Source organism: Sinocyclocheilus rhinocerous, unplaced genomic scaffold (assembly GCF_001515625.1).
Source record: "Sinocyclocheilus rhinocerous isolate Xijiao unplaced genomic scaffold, SAMN03320098_v1.1 scaffold2792, whole genome shotgun sequence".
Classification (NCBI taxonomy): domain Eukaryota; kingdom Metazoa; phylum Chordata; class Actinopteri; order Cypriniformes; family Cyprinidae; genus Sinocyclocheilus; species Sinocyclocheilus rhinocerous.
In genome coordinates, this window is record NW_015648609.1 from 361,194 (window position 1) to 376,809 (window position 15,616).

The following is a 15,616-nucleotide window of genomic DNA, read 5'->3' on the forward strand; positions in this document are numbered from 1 at the left end:
AATATATAAATATATATATATATATATATATAAAACAAATAAAACAAAAAAATTTTAAAAGGGTGAATGACTGGATAAATAGACACAATATTTTTAAATGAATGAAAGGAATAATAAATAAACAGAATAAATGAACAAATATGAAAAATAAATAAATAAAAAGAACAAACTTTACAAACAACAAAAAAAACACAAATGTTTGTAAAAGAACGAATGTTTCAATAAGCGTATAAATAATTGTATTGTATAAAAATAATTTTAAATGAATAAATGAACTACTAAATTAATTAAATGAATGAACAAATATTTCTAAATGGACAAATAAATGAAATTAATAAATTAAATAAACATCTCTCAAAATGCCTGTCTCTCCCTAAAAGTGCTCTTCTTTCACATAAAAGTTAATACATATACAGTGGGTACGGAAAGTATTCAGACCCCCTTAAATTTTTCACTCTTTGTTATATTGCAGCCATTTGCTAAAATCATTTAAGTTAATTTTTTTCCCTCATTAATGTACACACAGCACCCCATATTGACAGAAAAACACAGAATTGTTGACATCTTTGCAGATTTATTAAAAAAGAAAAACTGAAAAATGCTCAGTATTTAGTAGAAGCACCCATTTGATCTAATACAGCCATGAGTCTTTTTGATGCAACAAGTTTTTCACACCTGGAAATTTATTTATCAAGTAATCTGTGTGGTAATGTACAGTCAGCCAGACACTGTCACAAAATAAACCCTTTCAAGAGGTTTAAAATAGTTTCGGGCTCAGTGTAAACGTCAAGGACATTGGGTTCAGAATCAACACAGATCTGTTTCGGAGCTGATTTTCGGCTTCATCCTGATAGTTGTTGAGTATGATGTTGAGTCACGCCGCTGCGAGGTAACTGTGACTTCCTTTGTGACACAAAGTCCTGTAGCTCCTGACCCGCGGTGAGATCGTGACGCCAGCGCACACAGAGGTACAGGACGGTCCGGTCTGACCTCAGCAGAGCCGTAATTATAACGTCAGGTGACTCTGTACGGAAACTGCCTCGGTGATTTTACAGCATTGAGCTCTAATCTACGGCCGTGTCTGGCTGTAATCCTAAAGGTCGGGCGAACACGGCAAAATTAATCTACTGACGAAAGACAGACGCTTTTACAGCATATGTGGGGGGCGAAAGTCAGTTATTGAAAGGAGAAATAATGACATTAAGAAAGAAATAAAAGGCAATAAATGAGTCCTGGAAGAAACAACAAAAGAAAAGCAAGCGCTGGTTTTCACCACAGCTATTCACACTGATGATGTCAGCGGGGGCGGGTCATACAATTCAGCCCAAAGTTCATTGGTTGCTTCCACATGATTGACTTCCCATTAAAGTGCACCTCATTTAAACTCAACTGGGAAATTGATGAATAAAAGCAATTTTAAAATACGCCTAAACTTCACTACTTTTGCAAGAAATTGATACTTTTATTCAAAAAAGCATGCATAATATTGATCAAAAGTGAAATTATAGACTATCACGATATTACAAAAGATTTCTTTTTCGTATAAACGATCTTTTGAACTTTCTATCAGTGCTATAGCGAGTGACTGTGGCGGTCGGAGAATCAGAGAATGAGCAGCGTAATGTGCTGCTGTGATTCAAAGTAACACTTTACTCCTGAATGAGCTTGTCTACAGTCACACATGACCTCTGGCTGAGCGAGCAAAGGATACAAATCTCTCTCTCTCTCTCAGTGTGGACTCTGTGTGACTGACAAGGAGCTGAAGACAGCGACACAACTGGCTGAATCTTAGACGAGATGTCATATTTCACTCCAGTATCACAAGAAAATCATAAAGAAAACAAAGAAAAACTGGACAACAATCATACTGTACTAAAATAAGCTGCTTTTTCACTTCACAAGATATTTTGTGATGAAATATGTAGCAGACATTTCAAGACAGTTTTCATGAGATTCGCCTAATCAGTAACTACTTCTGACAGTTCACAATTTAGATGAAGTAAAATAAGAAGCTGATGCAGACTGTGACATTTATGAGTTAAAGATGTGCATTCATAATACTGAATATTCACACCTCAAATCTCCTTGCTAGTCTGTCCCAACAGTTTGGCAGAGATGCTGTTACTCATTTCACATAAAAAAAAATTAATTAAAAAAAAGTTGAATCATAACAGACCAATCCTAAAAAAAAGCCATTCTGAAGTATATGGGTCAGAATGAGGATTGAAAATGCTTATGAAGAACTAAATTACAACCAAGAAAACTTGACTAACGATATAACTGGAGTTCACAGGAAAAAATTAAATACAAAAGTGTAGAAAGACCCCTAATAAGTGTAATCTCCATATATAAACTGACACAAATACACATGTGCTTGTGACTTTGCTGTGATGTGCTTTTATACCCAACATTCATTCATCGTTACAGGCAACCCTGGAGTACATTAAAAAATAGACATTTTTGACCAAAAGACTGAAATATTTAGGTATAAATTTTAGATTTGTGTATTTGAATTGCATATAAATTTTCATCCATTTGAATTACACAGTTTGAACATAAAGACATTTACAAACTTAATGTGATGCATATTTGTTGGTCACAAATAGGGCTGGGCAAAAAAAAACAATTTTTCGATAAATCATTTTTTTAAATGACATCGATTCGATATCGATTCTCAAAAGCCACGAATCGATCTTTTCCAGGATTTATTTCAGCGCACATTTAAAACAAGATCTGATTAACGTGAATCTTATCATTAGTCTTCTCCACTAGATGTCACCCTTATTTACTTTGCGCGATGTTACAACAGAAAGCCTGTCATTCATTATTTTATAGGGCCCTATTATTGTTTAAAAAAGGACCCATACAAAAAAGTATAGGTTTAAAATACAGGCAGGTGGTTTTTAATTTCTTTTTATTCACCATTTGTAAACTGATGTTTACTGTTAATTTTTTTGAAATACCAATAGCATTTGTATTAAAACTATATTCACTGAATGTAATAAAAAAATCGAGAATCGAATCGAATCGAGAGCTTGCGAATCGAAATCGAATCGAATCGGGACATCTGAATCGATACCCAGCCCTAGTCACAAAGATGCAAATAGTTACAAAACAAAACCATGAATACATAATTGATTTTATTTAAATATCATATTTTCAAAAAGCATTCATATAAATTGCTCAGAATCTGAACAAAAAACTTTTTTTAAATAAATAAATAACTTTTATTTATTTATTTGCTGTGTGACAGATTCAATTTTAATTTAATTTAATTTATTATTTTTTTGGTTCAAAAGAAACAAATGTATTATGAGCAAAACCAAACAAAAAGCAAAACAAAACACAAATCAAAAAGCAAGACCCCTCTGGTCTGCTCCTGAACAAAACAAAAAACAAAATACAATTTTTTTTGACTAAAAATCTTTCATGTTTAATTCATTGGATTTTATTTAAATTTTCAAAGTGCATTGATTCAAACTGAATCAGCATAAATCTGTTTATTGTGAAAACAATTAAATTTATGCATTAAAAAGTATGAACATTATGAACATTACTTAAAATGAGATTGAAGCAAATTCGATAAATTAATAATAACCATATAAACCAAGTTTTTGTGCATTTAAAACATATTCAGGTTATTAGTAATATTACAGAAAACCTGCCTGTTTCTTAGCTGTATCATCTATGTATTCCTGGCCAATATGCATCACATTAAGTTTAGATTGCTTCTGTTAAAACTGTGTAAATTTTATATGTAATTCAATAACATAAATCTGAAATATTTTCGGTCTTAGCTGAAGGCAGTGATTGTCTTTATCATTAGTGTTATAATGACGCTCAGTTTCACTCACCCACAGCTGGTTTCCAGCAGATTGTCTCCCACCTGCAGGGACGCCATGCCGAAGTCTGCTATCCTGATGTTATTCTTCTCATCCAGCAACAGGTTCTCCGGCTTCAGGTCCCTGTGACTGTACGAGAGCAAATGAAGGAGAAGAAAACGAGATGTGAAAACTGCAACTGGAGTTCTCACACTAACGCTTTATATTATACAGTATATTTGCCCTTGTGTCAGCTCGACTAGTTGCATCTGAACCTGTAATGAGATGCTTTTCAATTATCCCTGTTTCTTTCTTTCAGCGCTGCTAGTCTACAAGAGCCTGTGGGAGCCCCTGATGACAGATGTGTCAGAGTCTGATGTTAAGAACTCATCTGACCACAGTTGGAAATGAACTAGTGGCTTCCAACCATGAAATTAATTCAAAAATTCTCTCAATTAATTTGCCCGTTTTCACTGCGTGAAGCAAGATGACAGAGTTTCAAAGTACAAAAGAAATGAAGGAATTGTGGGCAAAACAAAACAAACAAAAAAGCAAAAACCAAACAAAACAAGAAGAAAAAAAAAACAAAACAAGTAAAGCAAAGCAGAGCAAAAAGCAAAGCAAAAACAAAAACAAAAATTACAAAGCAAAACAAAACCAAAAACCAAACAAATAAAAACAGAAAGCAAAACAACACAAAACAAAACCAAACGAACCGAAAACAAAACAAACAAATACAGACACAAAGCCTATCCAGTCCACAGAATTTCACAGGTAAATATTTCATTTTATCCACAAGATTTCATTTCATCACAGGTAACAATGTGAATTACATACAGTAATCTACATCAAATGTGTTAGAACAATACTATTCCCTCAAATGTTGTCCAACTAGCGTAAGAGAGATGTCTGAACAAATTATTATATTTTTGAAAATGCATTGCAGCATGAATCATTCATGCGGTTACTGATGTAGGATTTGTTGTTGTTGTTGTTTTGCTGTTTGCTGATTTTGTTTTTGTTTGTTTGTTTTGTCATTGCTAGTTTGTAGCGTTGTGTGGTGTTTTTACTTGATGCTCATTGATTCTTAGTATCGTTGACCTTTAAGTGATAATTATTAATGTGTCTATATTAACGTACTTTCTTTCATTTGCATGTTCACTTCATCAGATAAAAGATTTGTCTACAATTGTAACTTTTAGTCTATGAAAATTTAGAGTGACAGTGACACTCAAGTGGACATGAAACGAACACGCAAACACATTTATGAACCCAAATCTCACATGGGCTAATAAAAGTGAATATATGAAAAGATTTACGCCTCAATGACGTTCATGGGACACATTGCAGAGGTGGAGTTTATTAGCTGTCACACTGCTAACATCCATAACGACTCTTTAAAGGTCCCATATTGTCAAAACTGAAATTTCCTGGTTTTTTTCACGATAACTGAGGTCTAGGGGCTATTTAACTATCATATTAGTTTCAAAACAGTCAGTCCACAGTAAAATGCACACAGCCTGCATAAAGTAGCTTTGATTTTTCAGGAACCGTTGTGACTTCCGTAAAAAAGTTGACATCAGAACTACACAGTCACCGCCTTCAGTCACCACCCCGAGCACCGCCCACCATCCCACTCTCCTTTTGCCAAACCCCCAAACAACATCACGTCCATGCCATTGCTGAGCAACAACAACACGGAAACATGTGAAAAGGTTAACTTTAACCACGAAACCAGATCGGCTGACCTGTAACGTTACACTCTCACTCAAAGGATGGACGATCTGACAGGATTGTTACTATGAGGTGGATCACATCTAACGTGTATAGTAAAGACAAACTCACCGTGTCTATCTAGTCATGATGAAGATTTATATACATTTCAATTTCAGCAGGCAACTATTTTTACAGCTACATTATTGTTCCAGCCACAATTAATCACAACAATGTATATACAATTACAAATGATTATATATAAATCGTCAGTTTGTTGTTTTACACACATGCACAGACATTATTTCATACACGACATAATCGTGAGATGCAAGAAACATAGACATATTGCAAGAAATCTGTAGACGTGCCCATAACAACAAAAGATAATACTTTATTGAACCTTTTCTGATAAGAAGTGTGCGCTGCAAACGCGAGCATTTTTGACGATCGTTTCTGTCAATCTGCTCGTTTTATCGCGTTTAACCACAGCTGTCGTCGTTTTTTTTTTGTCTGGCAGTGGCAGCAGATATGCGATCAAATTTCTAATTTGAGGCTGTATTACGTCGATTCTGGCACCCAACATCACAACAAGATGATATTTTAAGCTCCTTATGTAGCCGAATCTGCGCTGGTTTGAATGGGCCGCCTCCAGTTTCCCCTTTGTTTTGCTGCCTCCAGCTAGCGCTGTGACGTTACCTGTGGTTGGCCTGGCCGTGCGTCACTCAGAAAACAACAGGCCAATCAGAAGAGAGACTCATGAATATTAATTAGACAGGCCAAAATCGACCTGTTCTCAGCAGAGCTCCTGAGAGAGGAGCTGTAAAAACATATTGAGATGGTTTTTGGTACTTATACCGCAAATATATATTCTTAAGGACATCAAAACCTAAAATAAAACTCCAGAAAGGTGTACAATATGTGACCTTTAAAGTCACTTTCTGACACATTAACGCCATCCAGATGTCGTAATCTCTCCTGAACAGAAATTGTTTGTTGATATGATCAGCGGCTAACTGAATATTTTCCTATTTGAAGGTTAATTTCAACCCCTCTGGTCTGCAGGTTAATGGAGAAACGGGGCAAAGCGAGCTGCATGTTAGTTTGGTTGTGGTAATAAACGTCTCCTGATGCTTTTGATGGTATCAGGTTTATATTGGCCGCTGAGGCACTAAATGTTTCCCTCAGTCCACTGTGAGCTCTTAAATTGCATATTTATTGGCCCAGTGATAGTTTAAAATTGTAACGCACATGTTGTTTGCTGGTAGAGATCTACATTTAAATGATGTTTAATAAATATTTTTATGGTTGCAATCAAAGCAGCAGTTCTGGCTGAAGTGTTTCTTCCTATAAAAACCTAATAAACAGTATCTGTTTAGCATCTGCATGTCTAAGGATTGAAGTATTTATTCTTACAAACACAAACGTGGTCGGAGACGTGGCCTGCTGGGTCGTGCCGGTTCTGACATGATGCATTTGGTGCTTATCTGCAGACGACAGAAGTTTAACCTCAACTTAATTTCTGAAATCACCCCGTCCTACAACATTCATGTCTTCTCCAGACTGCCATTTTTAATAAAACAGCAAAAAGCTCATTGGAATGAATGAATGAATGTTTGGAATGGAAGAATGAATAAATTAGTACATAAAATGAATGGACAAATAAAGAGTTCTGGCATGAAACTCTAGATGGCGCAGTCCGATAGGTCTAACTCAATCTGACCTAATGACATCATTATCACATGGCAGCTGATTGGTTCTCTCCTGTATCGGTAGCCAATGAGCTCGCTGCTCAACATTCAAATATATGACTAGTGTTTGCCGTAGCAGTTGCAGCTTGCTTCAGAAACCCTTCACCTTCCCCAGCTCCACCTGTATAGATCTGATGTGAGGTGATTCATGTATGCTATATTGGGGTTATTTCATGTATGTTATATTTGCAGCAGCAATATTTCTTACATGCTCACAGCAGCATGTTGTGGATGTATTGCAGTAGCAAGTCTCGGTACTTGCTCTGCCGCAGCAGCAGCAGCAGCGTAGCAGATCTTTTCAACCAAGACCAAATACATTAACATTGTCATATACATTACCATACCAATTCCTCCGAGAGTTGTCATGACAGAAATATGTTTAAATGAACTAATAAATAAATAAAATGAATATATTTTTAAAAGAATGATTTGATCAATCAATCAATCAATAATTTAACATATTAATAAATAACATAAACAAACAGTAATTTTCAATGAATGAATGACTAAATCCAATAAATCTCTTGAATGAATGTAATGAATGAAATATTCTTGAATTAATTAATTAATTAATAAACATAATAATTGGGAAAATATTTTAAACGAACTAAGGAATAATTAAAATGAAAACATTGAAAATGAATGAACACTGAAATTAATTTTTTTAAAGAATGAATGATTATAATGAAATAGTTTAATTATTGAAATAAATGAACAAATATTTTTAAAAACAATGAGTGAGTGAATGAATGAACGAACAGTAGTTTTGAATGAATGATTAAATATAATGTTTTAAGTGACTGAACGAAATAAAATGAATGAACAAATATTGTTGAATGAATTAAAATGAATGAGGAAATATTTTTAAATAAGTGATTAAACTAAATGTTTTGAATGAATTCATTAAAAACAATTTTAAATGATTAAATGAGTTCTTTAAAAGAATGAATCAACTAAAAAGAATAAATAAAATAAAATGAATGAACAAGTATTTTCAAATGAATGAATGATTGGATTGATTGATTAAATGAAAGAGCAAATATTTTAAATTAATGAGTAATTAATAATATGAACAAATGTGAATGAATGAATTAGTGAATAAATACAATAAATTAACATGTTTTATATGAATGAAATGATTGAACATATTTAGAATGAAATAAATTGGCCCAATTAGCAGTCAAACAAGCTTTACATTATTGTAATGTAAAGAGCAGCAGGCAGCACATGCGATAGCACATTAGCTAACTTAATCGCATGCTGTTCACAGCGGTCTTATTATGAGAGTTTAATTACAGAACATGTATGTCTACATGTTTAGTAGTGCTTTGGCTTTTCTGCATGCTGGCTATTTAATGTTGGCTAATTTACTTTCTTAATGCACATTCCTGGTATTGTTGTGCACAATTTCTCAGTCCACACTGAGCTCAAGATTACTTTCTTCACCCAGTGGCATACCACAAAATGTGTGGGCCCTCCATAAACAGTGACCCGAAGCTCCGCCCACTACTTATAACATCATGCATTTGTATCAAGTGAAAACAGTGGAATATTAGTTTTAACCAAAAGGTGCCAGTGGTGTAATTCTCAACAATTAACTGCAAACTCTAGGATTTCTTACATTCATGATCCAATTCATTCCGAATGGATAAAATCAAATCCTGTACTATGTATTTCCTTTTATTTTAAAGGAATAGTTCACTAAAAATTTTAATTAGCTGAAAATGTACTCACCCTCAGGCCATCCAAGATGTAGATGAGTTTGTTTCTTCATGAGAACAGATTTGTTGAAATAATATGAATATATAAATGTAAATATTTTCAAAATATATACTGTGTGTGTATTTATATATGCCCACTACTTATAACATCATGCATTTGTATCAAGTGAAAACAGTGGAATATTAGTTTTAACCAAAAGGTGCCAGTGGTGTAATTCTCAACAATTAACTGCAAACTCTAGGATTTCTTACATTCATGATCCAATTCATTCGAATGGATAAAAATCAAATCCTGTACTATGTATTTCCTTTTTTTTAAAGGAATAGTTCACTAAAAATTAAAATTAGCTGAAAATGTACTCACCCTCAGGCCATCCAAGATGTAGATGAGTTTGTTTCTTCATGAGAACAGATTTGTTGAAATGTAGCATTACAGTCATGGCCAAAAGTATTGGCAGTGACATAAATTTTGTGTTTTGCCAAATTTGCTGCTTAAACTGTTGTGGCGTTCATTCACATTGTTTCTAGATTATGTCACTGCCAATACTTGTAGAAACAATGTGAATGAGATCCACAACAGCTTAAGTTGCAAATTTTGCAAAACAAAATTTATGTCACTGCCAATACTTTTGGCCACGACTGTACATCACTTGCTCAGCAATGGATCCTCTGCAGTGAATGGGTGCCGTCAGAATGAGAGTCCAAACAGCTGATAAAAACATCACAATAATCCACACCACTCCAGTCCATCAATTAATGAAAGGCTGTGTGTTTGCAAAAAGTTTATGACACCATTTTAACTTATGAGTCTATAATCCAAAATATAGCTTTCTCCATTGAAAAAGTCGTCTTGTCTAAATCAGGAGAGCAATCTGCACAGAAGTGACAGTTTAAAGTTAATCGTCTTAATGATGAATTTGTTTCTTACAAACACACAGCTTTTCTTTTCACAAGACATTAACTGATGGACTGGAGTGGTATGGATTACTTGTGGATTATTGTGATGTTTTTATCAGCTGTTTGGACTCTCATTCTGACGGCACCCATTCACTGCAGAGGATCCATTGCTGAGCAAGTGATGCAATGCTACATTTCTCCAAATCTGTTCTGATGAACTCAATCGTTTGACAGCAAGACAAAAGTCATCATATTTTTCCACTAAAAGCCAAACATGGATTATTATCATCCATTACCACTGACAGTTTTCCACACATTCCCTGAATTGACAACTGGGATTTCACAGTGGGATACAACACAGTGGTAACCTACAAAACCATTACAAGAGTCGAGATCTCATCCGAAACGATCTCTAGTGGGACATAAAAAACCTTATAACACAGTTGTGCCCTCAGAAAGTCAAGTGCATTTGTGCTGATTTCACAATTCTTAAACAATCTTTTTGTGACTCTTATTACCGCTGAGAGATTGAGGGGGTGCTACTGTGCAGATCTTTATATTTAACTGTTATTTTTGGAGCAGGTAGGTGTCAAGTGAGTCAATATTGAAAGAATCAGTAAAAATGTATTGGGTGAGTTATTCCTTTCAGCTAGACTTCTATATACAGTATATATATATATATATATATATATATATATATGTAAAAAAATTTATAAATATTTAAATATTGTAGCAAGTTTTGCACTTTAACGTTTTTAGTTCAGATCTAATTTTCTATTTGTCTAATTCTCATTTAAATTTTGATCTAATATTTATATTTTATTTCAGCAATTTATTCAGAAAATACTTTTTGATAGTTTTAGCTTTAGTTAACAATAACAACACTGGTATGAACCTGATATATGTTTGGACTGTGGATTACAAACACTATACATACACAGAATAAGCTCTAAAAGCAAAGCTTTTACATATTAGACCAAGCTTTGCTTTTTGGATCCTAAACAGTATCTAAACGCAGCATTTTGCTGTTTTTGTTCCAGTAAGCACCACATGGAGGCAGACCATTTTGAGGCGCAAATACACTTGCCTAAAACCAGCTTACAATGACTTCACCCATTATATAAAAGCACTACATGATCATGGGCACAATACCAATCAGCAGACACACAGCACAAAGCTTATTGTTGATGCTGGTAGTTGAAGTGGAGTATTACACAAACAAATATTTTACCTCTGAGAGACATTACAACAACAAATTTACCCTTATAGCAACAGAGTGTTTGTCTCTCACTAGGGGAACATTTTGTAAGATAACCTTGTTTACAGTGGAATATTTTTTCAGACCTGGTATGAATCATTTTACACACTCCTACAACCCTACACAAGTTGCATAATTTAAATATAACAGCCTAGTGTAAATTGTTTACAGGAAAAAAAACAATGCTAATTGCAAATGATAAAATGTCACAGCGCACATAATCATGTACATTTAAAATAAATGCAAAATAAACAGGATTATCAACTTTTAATATGGAGAAGAAATACTTCCCATATCTTTTGATGATGACGTCAAAGGCTGCGTGTCCCATCAAACTCTATTCAAATTCACTTTGTAGAAGTAGAGCAAATTTGACAGACGTGAAACATGAACAAGATTAACAAAATGGCCTGATTCTCAAAAGTTATGAACAAAATTATCTAAGGTAAAAAGACAGACCAAAGTACATTAAAGGAATAGTCCACCTAAAAATTCTAAATTTGATGAAAATGTCCTCAACCTCAGGCCATTCGAGATGTAGATGAGTTTGTTTCTTCATCAGAGAACAGATTTGGAGAAATTTAGCATTACATCACTCACCAATGGATCCTCTGCAGTGAATGGGTGCCGTCAGAATGAGAGTCCAAACAGCTGATAAAAACATCACAATAATCCACAAGTAATCATATTTGTTTAGAACTGTTTTGACTTGTAAATGGAGCTTGATCTTTGTATATTTCTCTGCTGATTCAGATGAGAAAATGTTTTTACGGGAAAAAGCAATATTATGGATAGACATTAATGATAGATTTGTTTCTTACAAACACACAGCTTTTCTTTTCACAAGACATTAACTGATGGACTGGAGTGGTATGGATTTCTTGTGGATTATTGTGATGTTTTTATCAGCTGTTTGGACTCTCATTCTGACGGCACCCATTCACTGCAGAGGATCCATTGCTGAGCAAGTGATGCAATGCTACATTTCTCCAAATCTGTTCTGATGAACTCATTCGTTTGACAGCAAGACAAAAGTCATCATATTTTTCCACTAAAAGCCAAACATGGATTATTATCATCCATTACCACTGACAGTTTTCCACACATTCCCTGAATTGACAACTGGGATTTCACAGTGGGATACAACACAGTGGTAACCTACAAAACCATTACAAGAGTCGAGATCTCATCCGAAACGATCTCTAGTGGGACATAAAAAACCTTATAACACAGTTGTGCCCTCAGAAAGTCAAGTGCATTTGTGCTGATTTCACAATTCTTAAACAATCTTTTTGTGACTCTTATTACCGCTGAGAGATTGAGGGGGTGCTACTGTGCAGATCTTTATATTTAACTGTTATTTTTGGAGCAGGTAGGTGTCAAGTGAGTCAATATTGAAAGAATCAGTAAAAATGTATTGGGTGAATTATTCCTTTCAGCTAGACTTCTATATACAGTATAAATATATATATATATGTGTGTGTGTGTGTGTGTGTATGCTCTGTCTGACAGCTGTTGCCATATATGGACTCTATTAGTAGGTATATCTGGAGGAATATTCATGTCTAGCAGCTCCAGAAGGACGATTTAGTAGGAGGACAGAAAGACATTGAATGGGCAGTCGGTCTTCAGCTATTAAAACATCTAAACCGCTCATGCTTCGAATATCCATATCAATCTGTCCATCATAATAAAAAACCAGCACTCGTTCTATAAGTCTATATTTCAGGAGGGAATGTGTGTTTGGACGCTCAACGGTAGAACATGAGCTCTGTTCCAAAACTGAAATGTAAACTTATGCAGAAACTTTACTGACTAGCAAATAACCCTAGAAACAATGGATTCAAATGGAGTTTGACGTTAGTATGCTGCTATGCTAACAACATGATAATCTTATCTTAACATCTTATCTTTTCTGGACATGTCCTGTCTGGGATTTCGAAATTGCCTAAAATGTCTGGGTTTTGTCTTTGAATTCCTATTGTCTTCACTTGCTGAAGATAATGACTGAAAAGTAGTAGCCAAAACCCAGACATTTTAGGCAATTTAGAATTGCCGACCAGGGGCGCGTTTCCCGAAAGCAACTAGGTTGCAAGTTCTGTCATTACCAATAGAGTTCAGCAGAGCTTACAACCATAGCTGGCAAACGATGCTTTTGGGAAACACACACCTGGACATATCCGGAAAAAAGAGGACGAATGGTCACTCTAAAGATGCCTTTACTTGAGAGACATTTCAGACAAATTTCACAAGCAAAGAAAAGTTGAGTGCCTATTATCAAGAACATAGAGAGGTATGAAGCCAAGTTCATATAAAAGTCACATTCAAACCAAGCAGCTCGGAGAATTATATGTATATGTTATAATAATATTATGTGGAGGAGAGAGCGTTAAGTGCACAGGACGGACATTAGCCGAGCGACGACAGAAAGATAGAGATGGCGGATAAAAAACAAATGAGGAAAACGTCTGCGGAACAAAAGAAGGCTTAAGCCAATAAGGCAAGAAGTAGGACCCGTGTAAATATCAGATCAGCTTTCCAGCGCTGGAGAGAACTCAAGGAGCGGAAGGCCTGCGATCGGACGCCGAGGTTGCTTTGTTTCTTCTCGATAGGTGAGTAAAACACCGTGTCTGCGCCGCAACAGCTAAAGTCTGTCTAGTACACTGGACGCGACAAAGCGACCGCTGAAAATCATTTGGACGCGACAAAGCGACCGTTGAAAATCATTTGAAATTTGTGTTAATACATCATGATTAGAACGCAGCAGCAGTTTTCTGTTGGGGATTTGTCGTGTCGTGCCGCACGCACGTGTAGACCATAGATATGTATATATATATATATATATATATGGTGTAGACAGCACTGATTATAATGAGTTCTATAGTATTTTGTCGCGCCGCACCACTCGCGTCCGGTGTAGACACGGTGTAACATTGGTTTTGCTTTGTTTCACAGAACTAATCGTTGCCTGGGTTGCGTACGTATGTGTAGGGCGGAGCTATCAAAATAGGGGCAAGACCCTTTTGGGGTAGGGGCGTGTTTGTTTTGGTGATTTCAGATGTCAACATTGGCTACCAGAAATCGCTTACCCCACCTTTAATGCTCTATTGCAAAAATAATGTACCTCCTACACTAAATCTAACCGTCTGTTTTAACAAAAGAAAACAGGAGATAAAAACACATTTGCTGAAAGCAACCATGTAACTCTTTTATCACGTGTTTTTCCAGGACTCGTAGCAGAGTGCTTTTCATCACAAGCGTTGCTGTACCAGGTGGGCTACCGAGCAAGTTTACTACATCAAAAAAAAAAATATATATATATATAAATATGGAGCAGTTTACTGTATGTGAAGCAAACATCAAACTGTATTAGTTTACAAATCATGCACTATGCTAACATTATTTTAAGGGTCAAAACATACAATTGTGCAAGAAACAGCACCAAATAATTATAAGTTGTGTGAAAAGGAATAAAAGTTGATGGTGTTTTTCTACTTCAGCTGGAAACTGCAACAAATTATATGTATGTTTTTGGAGTTTTGCAGAAATGGCACAACGGGCACATTTTTCCAATGTTGCACAATTCATATTTATATCACCATAAAGTATCAATTGACCCAAAAAGGTGAAAAATGGAGGTGAAAATTCTTGAAATTATGCAAAAAATGGATAATTAGCGTAATTAATGCACATACTTAAGCATAATTATGCTGCCTACCATTTGCACCAGCCGTCTCACACACACCTGTGAAGCCTTAAAATGCTGTCTAAGCAGGTTTCGGAAATTATAATATATAAGTTATGTTTGAAGGCAAAGAGTACAATAAGGAAAAGACAGACAACAGAAAGACAAACAGACTGCAAGACAAATTGTGAGACGAATACTGAAATGGGAAAGGACAGAAGTGGAAAAAGAGAATATTGGGTGGGTGTTTCTCCCATCATCCCCTGCTGACTGTCCCAGCATGAGATCAGAGGGGCCGGGCGGCTCTCAGTCACATATGAAGTAAGCAAACAGCCGGGGAAGTGTGACAGCATGACAGGGACATTTCTCATGGCTGCTGGAGCATACTGTCCTACTGCTGCTCTGCGTGAGGCCTGCAGCTCTGAGAAATGAAGCAGGGACCAGAGACGGCAAGACACTGAGTCTGTGGGACTAAACAGACACACTAAAGGTGCACAAAAGAGAGCTTTATTGCTGATCTGAGATCAGTGTGTGGCTGCCATTGATCATATATGACACTCGCATAGTGTGCATGACGGTGTGTGTTTATAACAGAAAGATTGTGTTGAGATTGCATGCTTTACTTTTTTCGTTAACTGTATCACTTTCTTGTTATATTTAATTTTATATCGTTTTATTTATCCATTTGCACAATTTAAGTGTATTTGTCGCATCAAATGTATCAATATACAGTATAATCATGGTTTACAACTATATATATATATATATAT

The 15,616-nt window shown here is 35.3% G+C and overlaps 1 protein-coding gene across 1 annotated transcript in view; it reads right to left on the minus strand.

Moving 5' to 3' along the window:
• Window positions 1-15,616, minus strand: part of LOC107709932 (serine/threonine-protein kinase BRSK2-like) — a 223,172-nt gene that overhangs the window by 56,140 nt on the left and 151,416 nt on the right. The window contains exon 5 of the mRNA XM_016514603.1: window positions 3,855-3,971. Within this exon, the coding sequence (XP_016370089.1) occupies window positions 3,855-3,971 (117 nt within the window). The remainder of the gene's footprint in view (window positions 1-3,854; window positions 3,972-15,616) is intronic.